We start from the raw sequence: 18189 nt of genomic DNA on the forward strand, positions 1-18189 counted from the left end.
ACCATACACACAACTGACACACATACACATGCATACACAACATACATATACACCATACACACAACTTGCGTGCACACACGCACAACATACATATACAACATACACACAACTTACACATACACACGTGCACACATACACAACATACATATACACTCATACACAAATTACATACACATACAACATGCATACAACATACATATACACCATACACACAACTTACACACACATGCATACATAACATACATATACACCATACACACAACTTACACATGCATACACAACATACATATACACCATACACACAACTTACGTGCACACACACACAATATACATATACAACATACACACAACTTACACATACGTGTACACATACACAACATACATATGCACTCATACACAAATTACACACGTATACAACATGCACACAACATACATATACACCCATACAACTTACACATATGCACACACAACACATGCACACACATAGACACACAACTTACACAAGCAACAAAACATACACATATACACACAAAGTACATACAGGCACACATCACACACAGCACACATGCACGTATACACACACGCACACACATACATATACACATGCACGCATGTACACATGTGCTCACAACACATACAAATACACACACTATTTTGGATCAGTCACGGCTCCAAACCCACAGCTCTGTGTAGATATTTGCATGATTAAGTAACTGTCCTCATAAATCAGTGAGATCCCTGAGGAACTCACTTCCTCCCGTGTTTTCAGAGCCAGGTCAGGCCTGTGAGCTTCGGGGTCACCGATGGCTCAGTGGCCTGGTGTCCCTGCCTTCTCACACCAGGCAGGACTCAGCCACCCCCTCCATGCCCCAAGGCCTCCCGCTGTGCCCTTCCTCCCACTACACCCTCTTCCTCCCGCACTTTGCCTCAGCAGCATCAAGGCATCATTTCCTTTAAAAATACATGTAGTCCCAGCTACGCGGGAGGCTGAAGCAGGAGAATCACTTGAACCTGGGAGGTGGAGGTTGCGGTGAGCCGAGGTCGCGTCACCGTGCTCCAGCCTTGGCAACAGAGTAAGACTGCATCTCAAAAACAAAACAAAACAAAAAAAACATTTCATGAAAATCATCCTATCTGGGTCTTAGGGAAGAAGCCAGCTGGAAAGGGGTAGTTGGCATTTGAGTGCAGCCTGTGTTGTTGAGCTGCTTGTGGGAAGTGAGGAATGCTGTTGGGACCCTGCGGAGGCGGGAGGCAGCAGGCTTGTCCCCTGAGTGGGTCTCCTGTCCACACCAGGCTGGCCGGCAAGCCCTTCTCGGCAGGGCGGGAGGAGCAGCAGGTCTGGCCGAAGTCCTGATTCAGGAGGGTCCCACCCTGGCAGGGATGCACCTTGCTCCAGCGCAGCCACAGCCGCATCCCTTGGCGGTCTTCTGGGGTGCAGGGCTTCTTACCAAGGCTGTGTGTGCAGACCCCCTGAGGTTCTGTGCAAAGCTCTGCACTGAATGTGCAGCTACTGCAAATGTGTGTTTTTCTGGGGAGCTCTTGGTTTTCATCAAAATGAAAATAAGAGTGGTGAAGACTGTGTGGGGGCCTTGGTCTCCCATGGTTGGTCAGTTGCACTGCATGGACGTGTTGTAACCGAGCGAGTTAGAGAGAAACGTCACACTTTGAGACGAATTCAGGAGTCCTTTATTAGCCGGCAACCGTGAGACGGCTAGTGCTCAAAATTCTCTCGTCCCTGAAGGAGGGGCTAGATTTTCTTTTATACTTTGGTTTAGAAAGGGGAGTGGGGGAGTCTAGCTGTAGCAATCTTCCAGAAGTAAAACAGGGAAAAAAGTTAAAAAGACAAATGGTTACAGGAAAGCAAACAATTCCAGGTGCAGGGGCTTTAAATCCATCACAAGGTTGGGCTTTGGGCGCTATCAACCGGACACAAACGCGGGGGCTTTCGGTACTATCGATCTGGCGAATTCCTGGGAACTGCAGATGTAGCTTGCCACAACATCAGTTAATTGCACAGCAATTATCAGTTAATTGCATTCTTTGATGTGCTGGGAGTCAGCTTGCACAAGTTAAGTCCTTGAGGAAGGGTGGGTAAGGAACCCTTAATGTCTTGCAAATGAAGGAGCCAAATGGAGTCCATCTGTCCAGCTTTCTCAGCTAAGAGAGAGTCAATTAGGTTAATACAAGTTAGGGTATCACAGACGGACTCTCTTGGCTACCCAACCCCCAGTTCCTAGCCCTGTGGCTGGAACCCTGTTGAGGCTGTGACCTCAGTCTGCATGGGGATTGCCATGAGAGCTGGCAGCAGAGGCCCCCACTGGCTGTGGCGTGATTCCTGGCTGTGCCTCCCACAAGCACCCCTGGGTGCACTATGGGAGTTCCCAGTGCTCTCCAGCCTCGCAGGGCCCTCAACTGAAGCGCCCCAGCCCAGCCCCTTGAGCCGGCCCTGTTCCCAGGGTGACCAGCATGTCCCACTCTGCCCTGGACTTTCTCAGTCTTAGGCTGAAAACCCTGCATCCCCAGAAGCTTTTCAACTCTGGGCAAGCTGGGAGGGCTGTGCTCCCCTACCTCCTCCCCCTACCCCCTACCCCTACCCCCTTCCCGCTGCTCCTGGAGAGCTGCTGTGGGGATGTTGGAGGGATCCCAGCAGAGTATATAAGCTTGGTCCCTGCTACAGGTACCTGCCTAGGGGCAGGCAAGGAAGGGTGGGCATGAGGGGAATCAGGGTGGCTTCCTGGAGGTGGGGGCAATTTGAGCTGGACTTTGAAGGTGAGTGTGGCAAGCTGGGCAGACACAGGGAGAGGTTATTTTAGCTGCAGTGCTGAGCATGGCCCGTTGGGAGGCTGTGTGGATTCTGGAACCTGTGCCTTCTGATCCCTGACCCCTTCCCTCTTGCCCCCAGGATCCTGGTTGCCAACAACCAGCTCTTCAGCAGCTCCTACGACCGGACAGCTCGGGTCTGGAGCGTGGACAAGGGGCAGATATCCCGGGAGTTCCGGGGCCACCGAAACTGCGTGCTGCCTCTAGCCTACTCTGCCCCGTGGGACCTCCCCAGCGCTCCCTGTGTGGAGGAGGCTGTGGCTGGGGGGCTCCTGGTGACTGGCAGCACGGACGGCACGGCCAAGGTATGGCAGGTGGCCAGCGGCTGCTGCCACCAGACACTGCGGGGCCACACGGGCGCAGTGCTGTGCCTGGTGCTGGACACGCCCGGCCACACGGCCTTCACGGGTAGCACCGACGCCACCATCCGTGCCTGGGACATCCTGAGTGGGGAGCAGCTGCGGGTGTTCCGGGAGCACCAGGGCTCCGTCATCTGTCTGGAGGTGAGATTGTCCTGGTCCCCACCCAGCTGCCAGGGGAGCCCAGGTCACCCCCTGCACTGCCGCCCTGCCCTAGGTGTCCGTGATTCGGCTGCATAACAAAGCGCTGCAGATGGGGGCCTGGCAAGCGCCACAGAGGCCTCGTGGTCCTGGGGCTGGGAGTCCAAGATACAGGGTCCGCAGGATTGGTTTCTGGTGAGGCCTCTCCTTAACCTGTAAGCACTGCTTTCTCCCTGTCCTCGTGTGTGTGTGCGTGTGTGTGTGTGTGTGCGTGTGTGTGTGTGTGTGTGTGTGTCCTAATATCTTCTTAGAAGGATACCAGTCATACTGGATTAGGGCCCCCTATGAACTCATTTTAACTCAACTGCCTCTTTAAAGACCCTCTTTCCACAAGGCCACATTCATAGGTACAGGGGCCGGGTAGGGCTGCAACATGTGAATCTGGGGTGGGCACGACGTAGCCCGTAACACTCAGCTTCTGGATCTGCATGCTGGGCCAGGGCTGGGGCACATCCTGCCTGCAGGGCGCCTGGAGCAGGTGTTGACTGTTGTCCTGGTTTGTCTTTGTGCTGTCAGGCTGAACACCGGCAGCCTCCTGGGCTGCGTCCTCCTGGCCTGGGGACTGGGAAGTGGCCTGTCATGCTATAAGCCGACAATCAGCATAGAGGAAACACACAGCGCTGTAATGGTGTGGCTTTGTGGGATGTGGGGTTGCTGCCCCGTCTCCGTTGCCTCCCCTGGACAAGCTACCCAGTCTCTGTGGGCCTCAGTTTCCTCACATGTACAAGGAGGATTACACCCCTTCTTAATTCCTAAATCCAAAAATTCCAAAAAACAAAAAATGTTTCTTAAGCTTGACACGAAAACTCTGGCCTGAAGTGACTGTGTGCGCTTCCGTCATCCCAGTGCCTGAGGGTCCTCACACCTTTACTGCAGATGCAGGAGTGTGTCTGTAAGCCAAAAAAATCCCGAAACGCGAGGTCCCAAGGTTTTGGATAAGGGATTATGGTGTGAAGTTGCCCCATCCGTGGGCTTGTGGATTTGGTGAAGACGCATGGACAGTGCTGCCAGGCAGCCCTTAGCCGCCGCGACCACAACCATCCTTGCTGTTGTTGTTGTGAAGGACCGAATAGTGTGCCTGACCGGAGGACCTGTTGGGTGTGATCCCCTACGCTGGGGTCTAGATGTTCCCGGCTCGGTCTTGGCCAGCCTCTGCCCTGCTCCAGGGCGGGCCCAACCCCTGAGGCAAGCAGTTTGGGTGCATTGCTGCCAGCACCTGGTGCTCAGTGAAGCCGCAGAAGACGTGAGGGACAGACTCCGGGCGACAGGGCTGGAGTTGGGGCAGCCCTGAGCAGGCATTGCCGTGCTCAACCCCACAGGAGAGCCAGGCCAGGGACCCCATTTGGGGTTCTGGGGGTAAGGGCGGCCCCAGGGCTCCAAGACCAGGGGAGCAGGGAAGGGCTCACTTTCGCGTAGAGGGAGGGTCACCTAGGTCCCTGAGATGGTGGGTGGGGCACGTAAACCCCACGTCTCTAACTCAGCTCCCACCTGAGGACATTGGGATGGGTGGACAAAGAGAAGGAAATCAGCAAATGCCGCGAGATGAGGGGCTTGGGAGGGCAGCTCGTTGTGGGGAAGGGGCACAGCGGTACAGGCCTAGCTCACACGGTCTGTCTGCACAGGTTCCCCTTGGCCTCAGCTCCACCCCTGGTGATAAGAATGTTTCTGTTTCTTAATCTCCTGTTTTCAGGAAGGAAGGGAAGGTCAGGGTGCGCTGCTCGCATCTGTTTTTCACGTTCGTTTAACTCGACATCATCCTTATGTTAAAGGGGCGTGTTTTGGGGAGCACACTCCACCACTCTTCACACTCCCCAGCCTCCCTCCATGTCCTTACTTGTCAGATGATGGTGGGGATAACAGCTCTCCTAGTCTCCCAGCATCCCCGTGAGAGTCAGCACTAGTGGCCGAGACTCGTAAAGAGCTGGGGGCATCTGAGGCCTCTTTCCTGGCAGGCAGTTCCATGGCGGGCAGTGTGGAGTGAGGCTGAGACCTCCCCACCTGGCTCATGTCTGTGCTCTGAGCTTGCTGGGGCAGGGGGTCGGGAGGGGAAGGGGCCAGGAGTTCTCTGGGAGGCCTGTCCCAGATGGAGCTGGTGACTCGCCCTCATGTCGCCAATGAAAGAGAGGAACCAGCCCAGGCATAGAGAGGCCGCTGGCCAGGTGGAGGCAGGTGCTGGACTGGCCGGGGAGAAAAGCAGCACTGTCCTCCCAGGTGACAGCTGCCCCCACCCCAGGGGTGACGGGATCCCGCAGGTTCGCTCCCCGGGCTATTCCGTACGGTCTCTGTGCTGTTCTTCCCGGAGAGTGGGAGCATAGGGTGTCCTGGCAGAGAGTCAGGAAGGCAAAAGGAGAGAGTGCAGGGGGGCCAGCTCCCACCCCACACACCTGTGTGCACACACAGGCATAGGCGCACACACTCCACATGCACACGCATGATATGTGTGTGAACGCACACCCCACAGGCACACATGCACACATGTGTGAACACTGCACAGACACAAGCCACACATGTATATGCATGCCCACGAACATGCCACGCAGGCACACATGTCGACGGGTGTGAAGAGAGAGCCCCTGAGGGGCAGAGGCTCTGGCTGTGGACTCTGCCTTTGTTTTCTTTCCCTTTGAAACTTAGGCAGCCCCACAAAGCAATTTGAATGGGAAGAGGAGTGGGGACAGAAGGTGCCCATGGGAACAGCCAGGGACAGCCTGGCCCAGGTGGCCAGTGGGGCTCAGCCCTAGCAGAAGGGTGGGGTGCAGGGAGCCAGGACTGAGGAATGGGGAGCTATGGAGATGGGCAGGGCTGCCATGAGGGCTGAGACCCCCTAGGAATGCACTGGGGGTGGGAGGTTCTGGGAGGTGGAGGTGAGCCTCTCAGGACCATTAGGTCTCGTACAGACAGAAGGAAGGCAAGAAGGCAAGGAAGGACCTAGCAGGCGCCTGGGTAGCAGCCCCACGGTGTGCAGGGTGCACAGCCTGTGACAGGCCTGGGAGGTCCCTGGGCAGCCGGAGGCCCCAGAGTCTCAACTTCTGGTAGTGGCAGGGGTGGAGTTTGCCTCCTCTGTTAGACTTGGCCTCCCCACCTGGGAGCCAGGCCCGAGGGATGAGCGAGTGAATGGGCGGCGCTCCACAGGGGTCGGAAGCTGCAGGAGGCATGGGCAAGGCCACTCCCTGGGTGGGGGCTTCAGGGGTTACATGTTCTCCACACAGGGATGCTCTCACGGTCGAGGACTCTGGAGCTTTACCCCTGTAAAATAAACCCTAAGTTCCAGCGTAAGTCCCCTTCAGGGAGGGGGTTCCTGTTCCCTGATGAGGAGTCAGTGGCGGCTGGGTGGGGGTCAAGGTGTATGAGAGGCTTGGGGAGCGGGGGGCACATGGAGAGAGGGCCTTGCTGGCTGGCTGGATGGGGGCGTGCAGGCAGGAGAGGGGACATGGCCCAGGCCTGGGTACAGGGGAGCATCAGGCTGCAGCATAGGCTGGGGCCCCCAGTCAGAGCTGGGGTCCAGGACGTCCACTCTTGGGGAGCAGATGGCTGGCTCCAGCCTGGCTGTTGCGTCTCAGCTGGGCAATCCTTGCCCTGCCCTGAGCATCCGAAGGGGCTGGCAGAAGGAAGGCAGCACACGCCTTTGCAAAAAGAGCAGCTGGCACTGAAGGCAGCCAAACGTCTGGTGGTTTGGTGGCTGCTCAGGTGGTCACTAAGGTAACTATTCAGTGACAGCCCGCTTCACTGGGGAAGGCTTGGTGGCTGAGGTAGAAGAAGGGCCCCCATTGCCCAGGACGGTGGGATAAGGTGTCAGCCTCACGGTGCGTGGGAGGGGGCCGAGGAGGAGGGGCGTCCCTGTCCTTTGAGTTCTAGATTCTAGGTAGACAAGGGTTTCTTTCAGTTTGTTCCCACCATCTCCCTAATTGTTCAGCACCTTCTTAACCCTTGGGAAATCTGTTGGGTGACATTTTGGTGCATCCAAGTGTGTTGTAACTGCCCATGTTTAAGAGTCCCTCTTTCTCCCCATCACAGGGTGGGGAAAGCACCTTTTCCCACTCCTCCAGATCTGCCTCTTGAAAAGGACTGTCAGGCCCCAGACCCGGTGCTCAGAGAAGCAGAATCCAGGCGGCCCCTTGGCCTCACTCGGGCTCCCAGCTCACCCAGCTGCATGTGGGGGACCATGCGGCCCACAGAAGGGACCATCTTGCCTTTCTCTTCCCTTGTATATGATTTCTTTCACCTGACACCACTCAGAACATTGGAGTTTTGCAGGGGTTAGAAGGCTGCTGTCTTACAAGCTAGGTTTGATTGGGGCAATGGGACATTTCTAAACTGTCCTAAACACAGATTCAGGGGCAGGGAGCCAGGGCAGGAGGCCGGCCTCATGAGCAGATCTGGGAAGCAGGACTTCTGGATCTGGCGTCCCCTAGCCCTCGCCGGTGCCCGCCCCCACGGGTGGCTTCGTCAGCTCTCCTTCCTGCCCTCCGTGGCTTCTCTGACAGAAGGCCATCACCGCCACAGCCTTCATCAGACGGGCTGGAAGTGTGGCTCGTGATCTGCCTTTCCAGAAGGGCCTGATTGGTCCTCTTGGGTCCAGGAAGCACAAGAGGGGGACCCACAGGATCAGCTGGGGCTTCCCTTTCAACCATTTTCAGTGTTTACTCAGTGGCGTGAAGCACATTCACGGTGTTGTGCAAGCATCATACCATGATTTCCAGACTTTTCCATCAGCCCAAATCAGAACTCTGTTCCCCATCAAACACTGACTCTGACTCCCCACTGCCCGGGCACCTGCCCTTCTGCTTTGTGTCTCTGAATTTGATGACTCTGGGTCCTCACATGAGTGGAGTCTTGCAGGATCTGTCCTTTCCTGTCTGGCTTATTTCATGAGCGTAAGATCTTCAGGGTTCATCTGTGTTGTGGCGTATGGTGGGATTCTCTCCTTTTTCTGTGGTTGATAAATATTCCCTGGTGTGTGGACACCACGTTTCGCTTATCCGTCACCTGCTGGTAGACACACGGGTTGCTTTCACCTTTCACCTGTTGTGAACGGGTGGACGGGATCTGGTGCATCCTGCCGTCAGTTCTCAGGCATGTGCCTGCCAGTAGGACTGCAGATGACTTGGTAATTCTCTGCTCAGCTTTTTGAGGAACTGCCAAAGTGAAATGACTCTTAAGGCACGTGTAGAGGGAAAGGGACGGGAGGTGGGCACCGTACCATCCCTTCTGCCCGCAGCCTCAGGACGCTGTGCAACTTCCCGAGGCCCCCTGACTGTGGTGGGGGGGCTCCCTTTTCACGATCTGCCAAGTGAGGACATACAATGGCTGCCCCTGGGGCGGCCAGATGGGGTCCCGATGTGGGGGGTGTGCAGTGAGCTCCGGCTTTGGTCTGTTTCACTGGGAGAGCTCCGTCGTTGAGGGCCGAACTGGGGACTTTTCATCTCCTCCCCTCTAGCTCCTTCCCTACTCCACAGCCTGGCCCTGCGAGTGCTCCGTCCCCCCCAGCTCTGACTGTCCCTTGGTTCGTGGCACCAGGGCTGGCCATTACACCCCACACGCTCTTGCATTTCAATCCTTTTGCGGCTCCTGCCCCGTGGCCTGCCTGGGACCCTCACTCTGCCTCAGTGCTCTGCTGGGCTGGAGATTATGCATTCAGCCAGCATGGCTCACCGGCACCCCCATCCACAAACTGCTCTCAGGAACGTGGCACCTGCACACAGGTCTGTGTGGCTCCTCCACCACAGCCCAGAAACCCTGTGAAGCAGGTGGCACCATTGCCATCTGAGAGTGAAGCACAGACCTGCTTGTTGCTTTTCTCTGCTCTCAGCGTGCAGTCGGGGTCACTGACCCATGACACCTTATCTCCTTCCCCTACCTCCAAATGAGAGAGGCCTCATGCTCACCTCCAGGCATCCGTCTCCTGTGCGTTCAGGCCTGGTGAGTGCCCCCTGCCCCGTGCAGGGAGGAGCGGGCAAATTCCTTCCAGGTGCCCTTGAGAGTCCTGGGCCCCCACAGTGGCTTTGCGAGCCCCAGTGTGTCACCTCTGAAATCGTTTTGCTGAAGAAGCGTGTGTGCTTGCAAGTCAAGAGGCAAGGGAGAGAGTGGCCGAGGTTTCCTGGTGGGCCAAGTGTGGGGCGTCTGCTGGGACCTGAGTGAGCCGCCCGGTGATGGTGCGTTTGACCGAGCTGTGGTGTCTGCACCACCCACATCACACAGGTCAGGCTTCTTTGGTTTGTAGAGATAAACACATGGATAGCCTTTCCAGAGGCTGGGGAGGAAAAGAGGACACTGTGCAGTTTCACAGAGTCTTGGTCCATTGCAGCTCCTATAACAAAATACCTTGGACTGGAGGGCCGGGCACGGTGGCTCACGCCTGTTATCCCAGCACTTTGGGAGGCTGAGGTGGGTGGATCACCTGAGACCTGAGTTTCAAGTCCAGCCTAGGCAATATGGAGAAACCTCATCTCAAAAACAAAACAAAACAAACAAACAAAAAGTGCAGAACACCTTTGGGTAATTTATAAGTAATAGAAATGTATTTCTCACTGTTTCAGAGGCTGGGAAATCCAAGGTCAAGGTGCCAGCACATTCTATGTCTGGTGGCGGCTGCTCTTGCCACATCCTTCATCTTGGATGAAGGGACAGACAAGCTCCCTCCAGCCCTTTTATAAAAGGGAACTCATCCCATTTATGAGGCGGGCCCTCTTGACCACTTCACTTCCTAATGCTATCACAGCGGGGGTTAAGTTCACTTTACTTCCTAATGCTGTCACAGCGGGGGTTAAGTTCACTTTACTTCCTAATGCTGTCACAGCGGGGGTTAAGTTCCAGCATGAATTTGGGGGGTACCGACACTCAGACCGTAGCTTTATATACCCCGCCTCCTACTGTCAGCCTGGGGACCAGGTGGCCACAAAGCATCCTCCCTGCTTCCCTGGAGCCTGTGGCCCACTCCAAGTTGGCCAAGAGCAGAGGTGAGGTCCCAAGAAACCACCATGCCCAGAGGGGCCTCTGCCTCCCTCGCTTTTTACAGGATTGCATGCAGGGTTGAGCCCACTGACCTCAGGGGTCCCAGAAGCAGGTGGGGACAAAGCCAGGAGCACACAGGCCTCCTTTGGAGATGGTTGGGCTAGAGGTGGTGTGAGGACCTGCTTCTAAGTGACAAACCCAAGGTCAAAAAGCCAGGAGGCACCCTGTCTGTGGTGGCCCCTGCGCTGCAGGGCGGCCTCGCCCCTGCTCTTTGAGGGATCGCCCAGGTTCTGGGCTTGACCAGGGGTCCTTGTAAAGGAGGAGAGATAGAGCCTGTGCCCTGTCCCTTCATGGTTTTACAGGGATGTTTTAAACATTTTAGTTATAAAACATTTCAAATGTAAATTGTAAAAAGTAACTAAAACAGACACCTAGGCACCCACTTTTGAAATCAGATAGCAACATTGTGATTTTAAAGAAATGAAGCATTTCAAATCCAGCCAGAGAAAAGAAAGATCTCCCGGATCCTTCCGGGAGCCCGAGGCAGTGGGGACCCGGTGCGGACCACAGCAAGGATGTTGTGGGGCAGTCTCTGGCTGCAAAAGCCCTGTGGTGCCAGTTCATGAGTCTCACTCAACCCCGAGGAGCGGGCGGGCAGAGACTGCACCTGCATTTTAGGGATGGGCAGGGGTTACCATGTTCGGACCCTGGGCTGTGTGCGCGCGCACAGCAGTGCATCAGCCCTTGTGGCCTCCTTCTTAGCGGGAAGTCCTTGTTTCTCATGTTGCACATGAGACAGTGGAAGCTTGGAGAAGACGAGTAATTTGGCCACGTCTCATAGCTGCTGAGGGGTGGAGGCAGGATTTGAACCCAAGACTGTGCATTTGTGAGCCCCGTGCCTGTGAGCGCCACAGTGTGTGCAGGGCTGTCACCAGGCGGGTGGCGCGTCCCCCGACACTCTTGCTTGGGAGGAGGATCTCGGAGGATCTGCTGCTCTGGAGCCTGCCAGGCCCTGTGCGGCCTCCTCCCACGCCTGCTGGGCTCCCTTGGAACCCGGGGAGCTGGAGGCCCGCATCTGTGTCCTCAGCAGTGGAGCCCCAGGCCGGTGCCCTCTCCTGCTTCTGCTTGGTTGGATCTCATCGCCGGGAAACTCCTCAGAGCCACCGTGGCTGCAAGGAGCCCTCAGTATCATCCTGCCTTCCCCCTTGGCTCAGGCCTCCCTGGGCCACCTCGCTCTCCCTGTCCTGTTAGGAAACCAGCTAGTGGGAACAGCAAGGCCTCTACAGGCTGAGGACCCTGGGGCTGGGAGCGCCCCCTCGGCCTGTGTGGCTCTGGCTCGTGCTCGGCAGGGTGCTTCTGGGAGGGCTAAAACAGGCCCGGTGTGGTGAGGGCCGGCTGCCAGAGAGCAGGAGGGGCTTCCCTTTGTCCTCTCCCGCCCTGGACACCCAGCGAGCCTCCCTGGTGCAGGGGCTGAGCAGCACAGAGGTGTGGGGCTGCGAAGCTCTCCAGTCCTTGGGGGTCTCTGTCTGAAACGTTCCACCCTTGCCCACTCCTCTCATTAGAGTCCGAGAGGCTCTGTGACTGACTGGGACTCAAGGACAGGGAGCCTGGCTGGCCCTGGAGCCGGCCATGTGGTGGGGAGATGGCCAGGAAATGCTGCGCTGGCGGTGGTCAGCCTGGCCTCCAGGATGCAGACACGGCGCGGGCCGGGGGTGGTGCGAAGAGGGGTCCTGGGCTTCCACTTGCCCGTGAAGGAAAAGGGAGGATCACGGTACAAGGGCTTTCTGGGCAAGGAGGACTTGTAGGAACCCTGGGAGGAAGGCACGTGCCCAGGTGTCCTGGGGCAGCCGTGTGGACACAGGTGTGTGGCGTGGAAACCAGAAGGTAGGGCCAGGGGAGCCGGGTCCTGCAGAGCCTCCGGGCACCAGGCGGGGAGGGGTGGTCTTTCTCAGGAAGCGGAGGGGCTGTCGAAGACTGTGAGCGGCTGACTGTGTGCCCGGCAGGCTCAAGAAGGTCCATTTGTCCTTCCTGCTGGTGCCCACATTACTGGCAGGAACTGTGCTCCTGGGTGGTGCAGACGGCTGAGGTCTGAGTGCAGGAATGTTCTGGAACCCTGCCAAAGCTGACATGGGCAGGTGGGCAGTCACACACATCCCTGTCCTTGGGGAGGGGACCATCCAGTTAGGGAGGCTGCCTGGGCTGGGGCCCACCATAACCCCAGCAGGGCTTCAGCGCAGGGCCTGAGGGAGGGCAGGCGACTGTCCACAGGAAGCACCCACAGCCTCTGCCTCCCAGAGGCCACGCTGTGCTCCTTGTGGTTCCACTGCCCTCTCTGGCCACAGTGATTGGCCCAAGGCCAGTTAACTCCTTTGACCTGGGCTGTGGCCTGGGTCATGGAAGCCCTTTCCTCCGCGATTTGAACAGGGAGATAATATGGGGAACCGACAGCGGAAAGTGACCCAGAGCGTGGTTGTGAGGGGAAAGTTAGGAGGGACATGTTCGGGATGCTAGTGGCCAGCGTGGACTGCCTGCCTGCCAGTGGGCCCACTGCCTGCTGACCACAAGGGAAGCGCACTGCGTGCCTGACCTGCTTCTGACTCCTGGTTCCTGGGCCCCAGCAGTGGTGGCAGGTGGCCTCTCTGGGGCATGAAGCCTGCGCCTGTCTCCTGTGCCATCGCGCCAGGTCACTGCAGCTGTGGAGCCTGCCTCTCCGCCCTTGCCTTCTCGTCTGTGACTCTGCTGACCAGGTGCTGGCTGGGAATGCTCTTGGCTGGGTGGTGTTTAGTCTAGGGAAATTTACAGAATTATTTTTAATAGTTTCTGCACTTCCCTGGGGCTGCTACTCCTGTACATCTTGGCAAGGGCCTCTTCCCTTGTCTCCTGGGTCCTCTTCTCACTGTGAGCCCCATGAGTAGGGGGAGCAGTGACCCCGTGACAGCCCCCAGCTGTCAGCTCCAGTCCTGGCAGCAGTCTCCCTCACACCCTCGCTCAGGGCTTTCTCTGTCCTGTCTGTCCGTCTGAAGCATGTGAAAGCCCTTCTCTGGAAGCCCTTTCCTCAGCCAGCAAGAGCAAGCACTTAAGTGCCTGTACCCCACACACCCCCGGAGGAAGGGGCTGGCCACATCCTAATCCTCAGGGGAAGCAGCTGAGGGCCAGAGAGCCAGGGACTGGCTCAGGGCAGTGTGGGGCTGAGCGGCCAGGCCTGTCGGAGCACTGGCTGTCCCATGGGGCAGGAGGAGCCGCCTGCTTTTGGGTGCTGAAGCGGGCAGTCTGGTGGGGCCTGTGGCGGGGCCATTCCAGGCTCACCCACGGTTTCACCATTGAGACCTGCACATACCCCTTCCCCCCCTTATAGAGGGAGAAATCTGGGGTGCTTCAGCAGTTGCCCCAGCTGCCAACCCTCCCTGCTCCTCCTCGCAGCTGGTGAACCGACTCGTGTACTCTGGCAGCGCGGACAGGACCGTCAAGTGCTGGCTGGCAGACACCGGGGAGTGTGTGCGCACGTTCACGGCCCACAGACGCAACGTGAGCGCCCTCAAGTACCACGCGGGCACCTGTAAGTGACTTGGCTCGGCACAACCCGCGCCACCCCAGCCTGGCTTCTCCTCCCTGCTTCTTTGCTTCCTATGCGATTTTCCCTCATTGAGCCTTGGCTGCCAATCATCAATGTCCAATGGCGGTGCCCCGTCCTTCTCCACACAGCCATGCCTGCAGCTGGTTTGCAGAGAAGGTCCAAATAAGGGTTTGGTGGTTCCTCCCCACCTTTCTCCAGGACAGCCTGGGAGACTGGACTGCTGGGAGGGTCTCGGGTCAAAAGCACGTCCCAAAAGGTACATCTTAATTTTCCAAGTGAGACAGTGGCTACCCCTTAATCCAGCCACCTCGAGGACCACATGGGTTTGGCCTCACTTGGCCTTAGGATTTGTATGCAGGGAAGAGAAAATCTAGGTAGCTGTGGTTCCAATGAGGTAGTGGTTTATTTTCTCTCAGGTAGAAGAATTTCAGAGGCTGATGGTCTAGGCTGGAATGAGTGGCTCCACAAAGTAATCAGGCACCCAACTTTCTTCTGTCACTCTGCTTCGTCATCCTTAGCACAGACCTTCTGTCTTTAAAGAAGCCTCATGATTCAAGATAGCTGCTACAGTGTCTGCCATCGTGTCATGTTTTAGGCAGGAAGGGAGAGAGGATGGAAGGGCGAAAGGACGCGTCTTCTAGAGAGGATGGAAGGGCGAAAGGACGCGTCTTCTAGAGAGGATGGAAGGGCGAAAGGATGCGTCTTCTAGCTGAGTTGGTCCCTTTAAGATCTTTCCTGGAAGCTTCATCCAAGGGCTTCCACATACCTCTCTGTCACCGTTCTGTCTGCAAAAGATAGTGAATCATAAAGTCTTTTATTTGAGGAATTTGATGCCAAGATGGAATCAGGGTTATTTTGGAAAGAAAGAAGGGCAAAATGGCTTGTTGAACAGGCAATGAGCTGTCTGTCCTACAGGTCTCAAATTGTCACACACCCGGGCCATTTGGCTCTGCCTCTGGGAGGGAGGAGACGGGGTGGGGGAAGAGTCACAGTGGAATATTCAAGTTGACCTCACAGCAAAGGTGTTGGAGGAAGATAGAATGCAGATATCTGAAAATAGATCCTGACATGCCCTCAGGATTCAGGTGTCTGACACGGAAAAATTATTTTTCGTTTGTTCCTGTGTCCAAGCTTGGAAGTGTGGTTACAGCTCTACTCCCAAGTGTGGGTCCTCTAATTGAACACAAGGAAGGTTCTACTTTCGAAGGTTCTACTTTCAAAAGCTCTGGCGGGTGGCCGCCTAGAACACCTCCCCGTGCAGCTGGGGCATGGAGGCTGCAGGGAAAGCAGAGCCTGCAGCCCACTGTTGCCCATCTCGGTTCTTGGTCTTGGCCAGCAAGGCTATGGGATGACCAGACTTTGTTTTTGATCCTCTTCCCACCCACGGGGAGCTCAGCAGCCACACTGGGTTTTCCAGGCCATGTCCATTTGTCTCTGAGTTTGTGGGGGGAAGGCAGAAAGGGGCTAGAAAGAGACCCAGAGATGAAACTTCTCCTCTGGGGCCATTCACTCTATAGTTTTTTAAAGAAAGGCTGGAACAGGCTGGGCACCATGGCTCATGCTTGTAATCCCAGCACTTTGGGAAGCCAAGGTGGGAGGATCGCTTGAACTCAGTAGTTCGAGACCAGCCTGAGCAACATAGCAAGACCCTGTCTCTATAAACTTTTTTTTTTTTTTTTGAGACCGAGTCTTGCTCTGTTGCCCAGGCTGGAGTGCAGTGGTGCAGTCTAGGCTCACTGCAACCTCTACTTCCCAGGTTCAAGTGATTCTCCTGCCTCAGCCTCCCGAGTAACTGGGACTACAGGTGTGTGCCAACCACACCCAGCTAATTTTTGTATTTTTAGTATAGACAGGGTTTCACTGTGTTGGCCAGGCTGGTCTGAAACCTGATCTTGTGATCTGCTCCGCCAGCTTCAGCCTCCCAAAGTGCTGAGATTACAGGCGTGAGCCACTGCGCCCAGCCCCCCATTTTTTTTTTTAATTAGCTGGGTGTAGTGGTGCATGTCTGTGGTCCCAGCTGTTCAGGAGGCTGAAGCGGGAGGATCATTTGAGCCCAGGAGTTCAAGGTTAACAGTGAGCTATGATCGCACCACTACACTCCAGCCTGGGCAACAGAGTGAGATCCTGTCTCCCTGTCTCAAAAAAAAAAAAAAAAAAAAAAAAAAGAAGGCTGGGGAACAAGTACCCACAGAGCACCCTCAGATAGGTAGCCCAGCACCCTTACCCCCAGGTGGTCCTGCCCCTTCTCCCCAAGGTCCCAGGCAGGCTTGCGCCCTAGCTGCCCACCGTAGTTACCTGCTCATTGACAGACCAGGACTTCCTCCCTCCCTCTCCACCTCCCATTTCCCTGTGAGCGTTTCCTGGGATGCCTGCCAGGTGTACTGCCTGCCTCAAGTCCTAGCAACAGGGTTGGCTTCAGAGAGCCCAGCCTAGGCCAAGTGAGTTCTTCTAGTCCACATCCTCAGTGTGGCTTCCTGACTAGCAGCAGCTTGTCACTTAAAACTGGCTAGAAATGCAGATTCTCAGGCCCCGTCTGCTAAAACAGATTCTGGGATGCGGCCCCATGCTCTGTGGCTAAGCCTCCAGGTGACAGATGCAGGCTGCTGTTGGAAAACAATTGGACTAAGTTCTTAGGGAAAAACCCCAGGGAGAGACAGCCACCTGGGGGAGGAGACAGACTGAGGGCGGAGGCTCGCCCCCGCTAGGGGTCCTGGGGTTGCGTGATCATGAATCCCAGAGGACTGGGCTTTGATTTGGGGGCCGATCCATTAATGAGGATGGGAGGATAAGGCTGCGACGCAGCGGAAGGTGGGGGGAGGCGACTTGAGGACCTTACGGTTATCCCCAGGCAGGGTCCTCCCAACCAGGCACGGGAACCAACTTCACCAAACCGCGGAGTGGGGACTGGGCCCGGGCGGTGTTCAGCAGGGGCAGGGCCAGCTGGCGCGCAGGCATCTGCAGGGTGGAGCCCAGTAACTGTGGGGATCCCTGTTTCTCTGGAGGGGCGCTGTCCACTTCCCATATGAGCCTCAGGATACCCCCGTGGGGCGGAGTCCCGGAGATGCCCCAGGTCACGCTCTCGCCGCCCTAGGTCATGCTCTCGCTGCTCCATCCCTGCCTGCGGGGGGCCGGGCAGGGAGGGAGGGAAGGAGGGAGGCCCAGCGCGCCCTGTGTGTCCGCAGTGTTCACGGGCAGCGGGGACGCTTGCGCCCGGGCCTTCGACGCGCAGTCTGGAGAGCTGCGGAGGGTGTTCCGGGGCCACACATTCATCATCAACTGCATCCAGGTAGGTCCCTCCGCCTTGCTCAGGGCCGCTGCCCGTGGGAGGGAAGGTGCCCTGCCCAGATCCATCCACGCCGGCGGCCGCGTCCCCCCGCCTACCGCCTCGCCAGTGACGCCCGCCCCTGCGCCCGCAGGTGCACGGCCAGGTGCTCTACACCGCCTCGCACGACGGCGCCCTGCGCCTCTGGGACGTGCGCGGGCTCCGAGGTGCCCCGCGGCCCCCTCCGCCCACGCGCAGCCTCTCACGCCTCTTCAGCAACAAGGTGGGCTGCGCCGCCACGCCCCTGCAGCCGGCCTGACCCCGCGGGGGCCCTGCCGACGCCAGCCCAGACGCCCATAGGCTCCCAGAGCGCCCTGCCCTGCTCCCCGCGGCTGTGGCGCCCGATGGCCGGGGAGGAGCGAGGAAGCCCGGGCGGGAGGAGAGCCCGGCGCAGGCGTCTGGTTTTTCTTTGGTGGCCAGGAGGCGCTGGGAGCGGGAGTGCTCCCCCTCGGGACCGCCCTCTTTTCCCTTTTAGGGTGACTCCTGCCCTCCCTCCCCCATCCCTGACCTGGCGAAAGGCCTAGTCTCAGGGACCCTCCCACCTCAGGGGCTGCAGGCGGACTGCCCCAGCTCCCCCAGCCCCAGGAAACAGGGCCTTTCCTGCTGAGAGGAAGTGACTTTACAGAAGCCACTGAATCTGGTTATTTTGGCAAATTGTCTGTCTCGAGGGCCTTGAGGGGAACTAAAATACACAGCCTGAAAGTTCAAAGTACTCCTGTGTCCTCTTTTTGTTTTGCAAACTGAGTCTTAGCTTCCTTTCGGATCTTGAGATTCCAGGAACCCAGGGCGGCGGGCCTCCTGCCCTCTGCCTCTCACACCGGCCTGGGCAGCTTTGGGGGTGACTTGTGGAGATGCGGGGCTGCCGCCAGTGTCACTGGTGCAGGGAGTGGACTTGGAAGAGGCCAGGGAGCAAGGGAGCGGCTCTTTAGCCTGTGCAGGTGACAGCGGGGACCCCGCTTGGG

The 18189-nt window shown here is 57.2% G+C and overlaps 1 protein-coding gene across 1 annotated transcript in view; it reads left to right on the plus strand.

The window, feature by feature from the left end:
• Positions 1-17938, plus strand: part of WDR86 (WD repeat domain 86) — a 28417-nt gene extending 10479 nt beyond the window's left edge. The window contains exons 3-6 of the mRNA XM_011984327.1: positions 2903-3323; positions 13752-13887; positions 17088-17191; positions 17322-17938. Coding sequence (XP_011839717.1) covers positions 2903-3323; positions 13752-13887; positions 17088-17191; positions 17322-17486 — 826 coding nt within the window. The 3' untranslated portion in view covers positions 17487-17938. The remainder of the gene's footprint in view (positions 1-2902; positions 3324-13751; positions 13888-17087; positions 17192-17321) is intronic.
• Positions 17939-18189: the final 251 nt, after the last annotated feature.

This window comes from Mandrillus leucophaeus, unplaced genomic scaffold, assembly GCF_000951045.1.
Source record: "Mandrillus leucophaeus isolate KB7577 unplaced genomic scaffold, Mleu.le_1.0 Scaffold266, whole genome shotgun sequence".
Lineage (NCBI taxonomy): Eukaryota > Metazoa > Chordata > Mammalia > Primates > Cercopithecidae > Mandrillus > Mandrillus leucophaeus.